Source organism: Mus caroli, chromosome 8 (genome assembly GCF_900094665.2).
Source record: "Mus caroli chromosome 8, CAROLI_EIJ_v1.1, whole genome shotgun sequence".
In the NCBI taxonomy this organism is placed as follows: Eukaryota; Metazoa; Chordata; class Mammalia; order Rodentia; family Muridae; genus Mus; species Mus caroli.
In genome coordinates this window covers 7,961,415-7,973,097 of record NC_034577.1, presented here as the reverse complement: position 1 = coordinate 7,973,097, position 11,683 = coordinate 7,961,415, and the positions used below count along the sequence as shown (strand labels likewise).

At 52.6% G+C, this 11,683-nt stretch overlaps 1 protein-coding gene across 4 annotated transcripts in view; it reads left to right on the top strand.

Annotated features, from left to right (window-relative positions):
* Nucleotides 1-11,683, top strand: part of Cars2 (cysteinyl-tRNA synthetase 2, mitochondrial) — a 43,814-nt gene that overhangs the window by 31,907 nt on the left and 224 nt on the right. For 3 of the 4 annotated variants that reach the window (XM_029480565.1, XM_021169842.1, XM_021169841.1), the window contains exons 10-14: nucleotides 6,847-6,913; nucleotides 7,268-7,406; nucleotides 7,895-8,018; nucleotides 9,565-9,663; nucleotides 11,206-11,412. In XM_029480565.1, coding sequence (XP_029336425.1) covers nucleotides 6,847-6,913; nucleotides 7,268-7,406; nucleotides 7,895-8,018; nucleotides 9,565-9,663; nucleotides 11,206-11,412 — 636 coding nt within the window. Of the gene's footprint in view, nucleotides 1-3,505; nucleotides 3,827-6,846; nucleotides 6,914-7,267; nucleotides 7,407-7,894; nucleotides 8,019-9,564; nucleotides 9,664-11,205; nucleotides 11,413-11,683 lie in introns of those variants that run through there. The other variant, XM_029480566.1, reaches the window with a different exon arrangement.

The following is an 11,683-nucleotide window of genomic DNA, read 5'->3' as shown; positions in this document are numbered from 1 at the left end:
AAAAAAAAAAAAAAAGAAAGACGGTGCCAATGACCCCGGAACTGGAGTTATGAGTAGTTGTTTTGTTGGACACCCTGTGCCTGGGTTTTCCTCTCTCTCTTTGCTGAGTCATTTCACTGTCTCTCCTGTGTGTATCTTATTGATGCTCACAGTAATGCTTACAGTGTCGCTCACAGGAGTGCTTCTATTCCGTGGGATGGATTGCGTCATGAGGGCTGCTCTGTCACCATGCTCTCCTCCTGGGTTATGCTCAGTAGTGGCGTCTGGCCACTGTGTTACAGATGACCACCAGATCCTTCATGGTGGAAGGCTTGGCTTCCTCCTCCTTGCTTTGGGGATCTGAGCCAGGCGGCTGTGCTCCCCAGGATCCTCCACGGGGGGGCAGGGTCTCATGGCGGGGCTTCTGTTCTGATGCCTCTTTCACAGTTGCTTCTGGAGTGGCCTTGGGTTGTGAGATGTGCTTGGTGCATTGTGAATTCAGTCCTATTCTTTTGGGAGTTGAAGTCACCCCAGACTCAGCCAGGGTGTGCCATGTGCTCCCACACCCCATGGACATGTCTTGCTTTGCCTTTGAGTGACTCTGCATATGGTTTCTACTTGCCTTCTTGTGGGGTCTTGGTCTCACTGCTTAATGGAGGTGGGTTGGGTGGGCAGGGGGTCTGTGCATACATCATGCTGACCAAAAATGCCAAGGCATCATTCCTGACTTCTTCAGGGGTCAGAACTGAGAAAGAAAATAGATGGTACATTGTTGGGTGCTATGCATGAGGAAATAAAGTGGTGGGAGACCTTTATCCTGCCAGAGCTCCGGTAGACTGCCTCGGGACCCCTATGGAACCACCTGGCATGGGTGTTGGGCCTCACTGTGGCCCAGGACAACTGATTCTCGCTCTCAGACATCCCAGACCGCTATATGTCATGGAAGAGCTGAGAACAGACCCGCGGGCGGACTCTGGCCTGGGAGGGCAAAGGTAGGGGGAGAGCTCTGGTAGGTTACTGCAAGGATGGGGATGAGAGAGTCTGGCCTAACTCAGGCTGCTAGCTCAGCTGGAGCACAGGAAGGCCTCCCAGTGGGGGGTTAGATGCGGGGTGTTAGAGGAAGACCTGCTCCATTGCTCTCACACGGGGATCCTGAGGAGCAGAGAAGGTCCATCCATGGCTTGAAGGCATTTACTATAGAAAGGGGTGGGTAGGAAGAGAAGTAGAGGACAGCCATGGCCACATGGAGAGAGGGGGGAAGGGAAGGGGAGAAGGGGAGAGAGGTAAGAGACAAGGAGAGAGCAAGAGCTTAGAGAGAGGAGGTGCCAAGCAGCCCCTTTTATAGTGAGCTGGGCTACCTTGCTGTTGCCAGGTAACTTTGGGGAGGAGCTTACCTGGTTGTAGTCAGAATACCAGGTACCAGGAGCTTGGGACATTGTCTACGTGACTGATAGTCACAGGATTATGGAGTTGAGGAGTTGATTGTAGTGTCAGGCAATTGTTTCTGGGAACATAGCTTACAGTTCTGTCTCTTGTAGATTTTTTTCTACTGGGTCTCCCGAGTAAGCATCTCTCGACCGGAACACAGACTGCCTTTCACGGTCCAACCGTACATGAGAAACAAGTCATGGCATTTTATTTGGACACATTGATCTGTCTGAGTCAAATTTAATATCTACAGCTAAGCCGCATCTGTAGCTCACATTCTTGCTTTGTATTCTGACCCACATGGTGGAATGGGCTCCCTGTCCTCTGACCTTCACACACTGGAGCATGTGTGTGCCCACATACATATACACACTGTTCAGGGGACTAAGGGAAGGAATAAGGGCACAGACACGCTCGGGTGTTACAGCCTGTGAATGGTTGAGCTGTAGGCATGGAGCCCGTGGATGCGGAAGGCAGGATGGAGTGACATTTATGGAGATGACACATCAGAGGCCATGCACACATGGTGTGCCTGGACAGGACTCTGACAGTGAGTAATGAATATAGTTTTCATGAGGAATAAACATTCCACTGTACTAAATGGAGTGCCCAGTTTTGATGTCTTCTATAGAAGTCTTCAGTAGAAGACTTCGGGTCAGACTAACATTGTTCCTGTTAATTTCTCGCAGAATAGCAGGTGGATCTTAATCGTGCTTGTCTATTGGTTGTGTGGAGTTTTTCTCCCCTCTCCTGTAGTGGTAGTTAAACTGCTTTGGCTCTCAGCAGGTCACATGCACACACGAACCTGCCCAGGAGCTACCTGGTTTTGCAAATGAAACACACACACACTCACATACTCGCATGCCAGTTAACTTTAAAATGCCTTGGCTAGCTCAAAGCCTGGGCAGTTCCAATCTTCCCCACAGCTAGCACACATTTCCTTCCTGTAGTCCTGGCTTAACGCTCTCTAATTCTTCATTTTATCTTTGTTGCCCTGGCTCCTGCTGGGCAGCCCTTTTGGGCCGCATTCCTTCTCAGCTACATTTTAGATGATTTTCCTCTGTGACTCTAAATCTGATCATCTGCCTCCAAATCATGGCAATTCCTCTCCTTTCTCTCTCCCAGTCTCCAGCTAATCGAAAAGTCCTGCCTCAGTCTACCAAGCCATTGGCCATTGCTTCTTTATTGATCGGTCAAAAACCAACTGGGGACAAGGACCTTCAGCTTCTTGATTTTGGGGGCTGGATTAAGCAAAGCATTGGAACCGATCCCCACCCTCTCCTCAACTCTCCTCTCATTTTTTACTTTGAGCCAGTCTATGTTTGCCCTCGGCCCATGGTTCTGTAGGGTGAGGTGCTCCTGCCTCACAGTTAAGGATATCTGTCAGGTTCCTTGTGGTCCTTGTTCTGGTGACCACCGTGAGCTTAGTCTATGTCACAGTTGACGTGGAAAGCTTACTTTCTAGAAGTTCAGTGGAGGTGGAGCCCCTGTGGGAGCCTCTGCCCCTGGGGTCCCTCTGCTGGCCACCCTGTCTTTCCAAGCTGTAGCTCGCTTGCTTGCTTGCTTGCTTCCTTTTTAAATTCATCTATTCACTTAATATCCCAATCTCTGCCCCTCCACCTCCCCAGTCCCTCCTCCTTCCCCTTCTCTTCTGAGAGGGTGGAAGTCCTCCCAGGTATCTCCCCAACTGAGTACACAGGTTGAGTGCCTGTAGGATGAGATTATATAAAGTGGCTAGCTAGTGAGGGCCTGCCTTGCCTGGGAATCTCCCCAGCACGGGGGTTATCAGGTGCCAGCTCCTTCTCTCTATAGGTTCTTTCCATGGTGGCAACATCTCCAAGATTGGTTGTCACCGTATGATGCCGCCTGGCCTCCTGGCAGGTCAGCTCTTTGCTTTGAGTTCTCCAGCCCTTATTTACACAGGTGGCATCTGGTTTCACTCTCAGGTGACGCTGACCAGGTTGTGTGATGGAACCAGAGAAGTATAGACACTTGGTGACATCTCAGTACAGAGCAGGGACACACTGAACAATAGTGTCTGTGAGCACCTTTGCCCACAGCAACTCCCCGATATCGCCCCTCCTTTTCTGTTCCTGAGGACTGCAGGCTGTCGGGACGCAGCCTCCTGGACTCCTGTTTGCATTGCTGCTTTGACTCCATAGCAGAGCCCTCCAGAGGCCCAAAAGGAAAACAAGATATGTCTCTCAGATGTGACCTCCATGGTGGTAAAACTGACCCTGTCCACATTCTGCACAAAGGACTTTTAAACAAAGTCACCCAGCTTCCTTTCTGGAGCAAGGTAGAGAGCACAGCTTGCAGGTTACTCCAGGTCTGAAAAGAAGATGGTGGCTTTTAGAAAATGAGAGACCTTCAGAGATGAAACGTCCATAATGTTATAGCTGTAGATTGTGCTGATTCCACGAAAAAAATGGCAGGAGGGCAGAGAAGACATGGGATGCAGAATGGGTCCAGGCCTCAACACCCCAGGCCGTCGTGGCCCTTTTTGCTGGACATGCCAGTGTCAGGAGCCCCCAGATGAGATGACTGCAGCCATAGGCTCCAGGGAACTGTGAGGGAAGCTCACAGTTGTAGCTGTTGTGCAGGAAGCTCTGTGCTTAGCTAACATCTGCAAAGGGTCTCTAAAACAACAGTGGAAGAACCCCAGCTCGCCTGGTGCTGTGGCAGTTGGGAGGACTCAGTAGAGCCCCATGCAGCCTCTGAGGGAAGAGGGTACTGGTTTTCAGATCTGTAAGCCTCCCCTCTGGGTCCCCACAGTTGTGATGTGTCACCTTAGCATGCTGTGTGTGACCTCGTGTCCACCCAGGATGCTGCTCTCCTTAGTTGTATGTCCACACTGACAGATGGGGACATGAACAGGACACAAGCTGACAGAGTCATGCTTGGTAGTATGTGCAGCATGGTGGACGAGGGGTCTGAGCCAGCAGGTGGTCTATGAAATCAGGCAACAGAGAAACCTCATAATAATGGGGTGGTGCATGCAGGAGATGGCACTTGAAATTGTAGGGATGTCACTCACCAAGGCCACATGTTTATCTCATGTACACTTGAATGCATGCAGACATTCACTTACCCTTATGCATACTCAGACACACGTGCACCTACGTTCACTGCATATGTGTGCACACACACACACACACTTGTATACATTCACACATATGCACACATACACACTTAGATACGTGTACACATACATACATACATACACTCATGTGCACTTATAGGCACATACAAACTTGTCATACATTCACACTCATGTACACTCACATAGATACATGTACACACTCACATATTCACAGACACAGGTACATATGTACTGGCAGATACACAGACAGACAGACAGACAGACACACACACATACACACACACGGCAACCTGGTGAAGTCCAGAGCTTTGTCATGTGATGTAAACATGAGTGAAACACGTGGGATCCAAGCTGACACCGTACGTACCGTGACACTCTGATGCAATGTGCACACTGTGTGGCCTGGCACACTGCTCTGCTGGCAGTCTGCAGCCAGGCTGACCTGACTGTGGCCACCCTCCTGTCCTTGGCAGCCATGGGTGGGTCTGGTGCCCTGGATCATTGGTGTGGCCTTGATACATGACAGCCGTTCTTATGCAGTTAGTGGACTGGGAGCCATGCCTGACAGACTCAGACCACCCACCCCCATCTCTGCTGAATTCTTACCATGGCCCACGGAGGTCATGGAACCCAGGGTTAGGGACCGGCCAAGCGGCCTCCGACTGACTCTGGGAAGTTGACAAAGGTGGAAGAGTTGTGGGGGGAGGCAGACCAGAAACACCCCCCTCAACCTGAGGAGTCGCATCAAAGGTTTTTTTTCACTGTGCCTGGGAGCCCACGGGGAGCCCAGAGAGACATCATCCTGTGCACTCCTGTGGAGGGTGATGGGTGGGGAGGCTCTGCTCTTCCAGAGGAAGCCAGTGCAGCTCTGGGACGGGAGGCTAACTCCCCAGTGCAACCTGCATTTCCGCCTCGCTCTTTTATTACACGGTTTCCCTCTTCCCTCTGTGCCCCACTGGCTCTCAAGTTCATGACCTCTTTGTCTTTGTTATTACGTGTGTGTGTGTGTGTGTGTGTGTGTGTGTGTGTGTGTGTGTGTTTCTAAACCAATGACTACAACTTGCTCAGTCTTTATAACGTTACTGATATGTTTTCGGGACTGGCCAGTTTGGTATTAGCCAACTGGTGTGCTTTTCCTTGCAGAAGACTATCTCTCTTGCTTAAAGCATTCCGTAGTTACCTGTAGTTCTTTGTGTATGGTTGAGGTCTCCTGGGCCGCCACCTGTCCGCGTTAGCCTGTCTATTGTCCTTGTTCAGACCATGTTGTTACAGTCGTGTTGGTGAGACTTTAGTTGCAGCTTCTGTGGTGTTTCTAGGAGACTCAATCCCACAGCAAAATCCTGGTCCTCTAGCTCTTAAAACCTTTCTGTCCGTCTTCTGCAATGATCCCTGAGCCTCAGGGGCAGGAACTGTGTTGTAGATGGATCAGTTGAAACTGGGCTCCTTCTTTTATGGTTTCCATCTGTGGCAAAGAGACGTTCCCTTGATAAGGGGTGAGAACTACATTTGTCTGTGGGCATAAGGATAAATATTTAGGATGTAGTTAGGAATTGTGCTGGTTTAATACAGTGGTGGCTGTAGGTTCATCTCCAAAATCTATGACTTCACCAGCCATAGGTAGTTGGCTAGTTTCTAGTAGCCGGTAGGCCTAAGTCCAGTTAAGGCAAGTTGTTAGATACCACCAAGGTATGGGTGGCATTATCACATCCTTGGAGCTCTTGTGGCCCACAGGCATCACAGCTGGCTTCCCTGCCTTGGAAGCCTGCGTAGCACCTTCTGGTCTCACAAGAGCTGGTCTTCAAGGAAGAGGCTTTCAGGTCAGATAAATAATTTCACGAGTAATCTGCTGCAGAGAGGTGGCTGCTGAGGGTCACAAACTTAGAGCATCCTCACTATTCAGGACACAGCGCTATGACGCGGGGTGGGCAGAGCCCTCACTCCTGATCTCAGTCTGAACCTGAGCTGATGTCAGCCTGTTCTAGCCTTGACTGTGAGCTGTTGTGCTCTCTTCCTGTCCAGTGGGGCCTGGTGCAAACATGGCTTCTCTTTTCCACTGTGCACATTGTCCCTGTCAGTCAGTCACAGTGCCCCTCTCCTGTCCATGTCAGGTAGGGCCTGGTGCGCAGAGGTGTCGGATATCCCCCCAGCCCTCCCCACAAGTATGAAGATGACCATGTGAAGGATGCTGGAAAAGCGTCTGGGAAACCAGCTGTGAGGGTGTGGGGCACAGCAAGGCTTGGGTGAGCACCCTCCACGTCACACTGTATGTACAACCCCTGCATCACTGCAGCCAGCGCGATGATCCTGACTGACAGCCGCCTGTCTCCCCTTTCTAGGACTTCCTGCAGACCTTCTCCCCTGACGTCTTCCGGCTTTTCTGCTTGCGTACCAACTATAGGTCAGGTGAGTGGCTCCCGTGTGCCAGGGGTTGGCAGCATGCCAGCCTGGGGTAAGCCTATCCAGGCAGTGTGGTTGCTTCATTCCCCGGGGGCTGACTGGGGACATGATACTGGAGGAAGCTTCACAGGGAATCGACCCAGTCTTGGTGCCCAGGCGAGGCTGCTCTTCCCAGAGTCCACAGTCATGTCTTCCCATCTATGTACATGTCACTGAAACAAATGTTGCTCGGGAGGTTCTAGGACAGCAGAGCCGGTATGCCCAGGCAGCCCTTTGGCCACAGCACTGGTTGCTGCTGGGTCTCAGGTGCTGTGCTTCGGGTACACAGGCACTTCCTCAGGGCCATCTCTTCCTTGGCAGCCATTGAATACAGTGACAGTACCCTGGTGGAAGCCAAGGGCCTCCTGCTGGGGCTGGCCTCTTTTGTGGAGGATGCACGAGCCTACGTAAAGGGGCAGCTGACCTGTGGCCCTGTTGAGGAGGATGTGCTATGGGAGAGGTAAGCAGTCACACGGACTCACCGTCGCTCGGGGGACAGGTGGCCGGGATGCAGAGGTCAGCAGGAGCCCGAGTGAGGCGGGTCCATGCAGCCCCCAGGAGCTGGCATCTAGTCAGCCCCACTCCCCTCTGGTCCTGAGTCCTGCACAGACTCTGGTCACCTAGAGCTGGGCACGTTTCCTTCTTGTTCCAGGAGGGAGGGGCGTCCCTTCAGTAGTTGACTATTACAAAATCACCCGAGTAGATACTATGTATCCAACAAGTGGGCAGGTTCCCTTCACTCAACAATTTTTTTATTTGGCTAGGGTGGTAACTAGGATTTTGTTACAAAACCATAAACACAACCTAGGGAAGGTCCCTGAGTTGAAATATTTTTACTTCTTAGGAAAGGATATTTGTGTATCCAGGGCTGGTGCCAGGCCAGGCTGGGGCACCAGAGAGCCCTTTGCCTGCCTTATCATCACAGGTGACTCCCATATCCCACTCCAGGCTGACTAGCACCAAGAAGGCGGTGAAGGCTGCTCTAGCCAATGACTTTGACACACCGAGGGCAGTGAACACCATCCTGGACCTTGTGCACCATGCAAACAGACAGCTCAGGGCAGTCTCCAAGGTAACTTGAGGGGTGCTGCGGATGTCAGGGCAGGGCTTGTCCTAAGGAACGGGCACTGACCCCATCAATCACCGAGACTCCTCGCAAAGCTCCCTCGTATGGGAATTCACAAGCTCAGCCTGCGCGTTTAGATCCCTCCATTCCGTAGTAAACACATGAATGCAGGCAGCAGGTGAATCGGCTTGGGCGCAGATGGCTCTGTCGCATGGCTGCCCCCATGAGAGTTGAGCAACCTTCCTGGTGGCTCGGCAGCGTGTGGAGGGGTTGGGGTTTGTTGAAACGGGAAGTTGGGTTGGGTCGGTAGCTCAGTGTGAAGTGTTTGCCTGAGTTCAGTCTCCAGGATCCACTGCATTCCCTCTCCAAAGGGAAAACAGCCCCAAACAATGAGAAGTTGTCTGTTGAGACCTGGACTCAGCTGCCTCTGGTGTCCTGCTGAAGCAGCTGCAGGGGGACCCAGCTCTGGCTCTCAGTGAGCACCACGGGAAGCCCTCGTCCCTGTCTGCTCTGCTCTGCTCTGCTCTGCTCTCAGTGCTCCTAGTGCTCCCAGTGCTCCCAGTGCTCCCAGTGCTCCCAGAGCTCCCAGTGCTCCCAGTGCTCCCAGAGCTCCCAGGTTGGAGGCACCACCTCCTCTCCCCAGGACTTATACTCCTGTACCTCAGGGTCAGGAAGTCACCAACCCTGGGTTCAGCCTGGGCCCTCTGGTCTCAAGGCTTTCCAGGGTGCTACCACAGGAGCCCCCTATAATGGCAGCACTTTGGTGGCCATACAGATCATAGGAGACCTTTCCTGTGGTGACACAGGGCTCTAGTCCTGGGCCCTTTCTTGGCTAATGCACCATTGTGGTGAATGGCTCCAGATGGCCATGAGGTTTTGGATGCTTGAGTAGATTCCCAGACTTGACACTCGTCAGCACCACAGGCGGGCAGTGTCTCCTGACCAGGGCTCCATTTCCACACAAGGTACCAGATAGACCATGGTACCTTTCTTCTGAGTCCCCTACATGGTCACCGAGGGGTTGACCATTCGGTCCCAGCTTGTTCAGGTTGACATTATATGTCCTGAAGGCAACCAGGTCAACGCAGCCATACTTGGGGAAGCTGGCTGTGAGTGGTTCTAGAGTTCTTGAATGGCAGCTGCCAGCTGCAGCCTCCCCTTGACTCCCAGGCATCACCCCCTGTGAATCCTACACCACTTGTCACTTCTGCGGAGAAGGCAGGCACAAGCTGATTACAGAACAGGGACAGATTGGCACCTGCCACTGCAGGATGAGGCTTGGCTCACGTGGGTCTATGTCAGTGACTGAGGCCCAGCAGACCTTTTGAGACCCGCAGCTCCCATCATCACTGTCCCATCACCGTGCCCCATGCACTGTCCCCGTGGCCATGCTTGACCCACAGGACCCAGGTGTGCAAATACAGCCACGCTGAGGCACATCACCAGCATGATGTCTGCACTCTAGTGTAGGGTTTGCCAGGGAGCCTGGCTGTGCGGGAGCCCACAGAAGCTGAAGCAGAAATGCTCTAACCTCACTTCAATGCTCTTGCAGGAAGCTAGTGGCCCAAGGAGTCCCACTGTGTTTGGGGCCATCATTTCCTACGTTGAGCAGTTTTTCGAGACTGTTGGGATTTCTCTGGCAAATCAACAGGTACATCCATTTCTGTCAAATGCTTTCCCCAGAAACTGCCTACATGTTGCACACCCTCCTCGGGAAAATGTTCCCTGAAGGGCGCCTAATTCCTGACTTACTGGAGGAGCACAGTAGCTGTTAGCTGAGCTCCAGCACTGACTGGCTCACAGCGGCATTGGAACCAGCGTTCTGCTCCATAGTACAGAAAGGTGCCTGCAAGGACACCCCCGCCCCTGAGCCATGCTTATGTGTGTGGGGGAGGGGCTCCCATCCTGTCTGGCTGTGTGGTATTGGCTCTATGTTTTTGGCAGGGATGCTAGGGCCAGACTCTGGCTGTGCTTAGGACACTTGAGTTCCCTGTCCCTTCTTGTGATGTTCAGTTGTACCAAATAGAAAGGGCAAGCCTGCCAGGTCCTCCCACAGCCCTCCCCTCCCTCAGAGGGAGATGCCTTGGCTGCCTGATCCACAGCAGAGCAGACAAGTTTCCTGGTCTATTCCAGTTCAGTTAAGTGCATGGCTTATAGCATCCATGCGGCTGGCCATGGTCCCTAGGTGTGTCCCAGTCCTCTGGATGTCACTGCAGTTTCAGGGTTAGTGTCCATGCAGGTCTCTCCGTGTACAGAGGTGAGGGGTGTGTGCACTTAGAGCACATGACTGTATCTACATTAGCTACTGCACCTATCTGGATACTGATAGGGTCCAGTGGCCCAGAGTCACTATCCATTCAGTCCCAGCCCCAGCATATTTACCCAGGAGCTGCACAGGGCAGCTCTTCTCTCTGGGTGGCCCCTCCTCTGTGCACTCAACTCCATTCTGCTGGCATTCTCTGGCACTGTGTCCCCTTTAGGGTCCCTTTGCTTCTCACTTCACTCTGCCATACCTGACAGCTTTAGGCTGACCCAAAAGGACATAGCAATGGCTCAGCCATTGACCTTCCTGTAGCCAGGCTGTACCTCTGTCATGGTCGGCTAGAGCATCACCCCACAGCAGTGACAGCCCTGCCAAGGCTTCTGAATTTGGTAGCCTCTCCCAGGGTCTCCGGCTGGCTTCCAGAAAAAGGTGCTTTCTGCTTTAACAGGGGACTGCCATTTTGTCCCCTTAGCCAGTGTTTATATAGCCAGCCAGACTGCTCAATCTCAGTATACACACACACACACACACACACACACACACACACACACACAGAGGCACACAGTGCGGGACACTTGACATTGACACTGGCTTGGCTTCATTTATGCTTAAGGCTCAGGCTGCTAGATTATCTAGCAGGAGATGACAGGATTCTGTTGACACTTGTTACACCGTATAACTGTTGCTGAGGTCCAGTGGGACATGGGTCAAAGTGGGTTTTACCGGCTTAACGTGGGCCAGTCAAGGCATGAAGTCTTGCCGAGCTGATCTTGCCAGTAACCTAACCTCCCCCGCATATTCTCCAGAAAGGGCTAGCATCAGGAACACTGATAAAGACTTCCCAGAACCTAGTCGCTTGGGGTCCCCCAGGCTGTACCGGGGTCCTGCCTTGCTGGGCTGGGCAGACTCATCCCTCAGCATGTGGCTCAGTGTGTTTCAGGGGACAGCAGCACAGTAACATTGCGCTGTGTGGTGGATGAACTCGTGCGATTCAGGCTGAAGGTCCGCCAGTATGCACTGGACACACCCGGGGCTGCTGGGGAGGCTCGGAAACGGCAGCTCCAGGAAAGGCAGCCCTTGCTGGAGGCATGTGACACACTCCGACAGGACCTCGTCACCCATGGCATCAATGTTAAGGTGAGCGATACTGCAAATCCAGGCAGAGCATTGTCACAGGAGACAGAGAAGGGGCAGACAGCAGCTAGTCATCGGTTTCTGAGAGACTCACTCGAGGCAGATGTGGAGGCCGGGAGGGGAAGGTGTGTAAGCAGGAAGAATTGCAAAACTCAACCCTCATGGGTGAGGAGCTGGCCTGTCAGGCAGTGTTATCCCCCCTCCTCGGCATCCCTCTGCCCCCTCTGCCTCCACTGCCTTTGCTTTGTAACCCATCACCTCGAATAAGAGGATG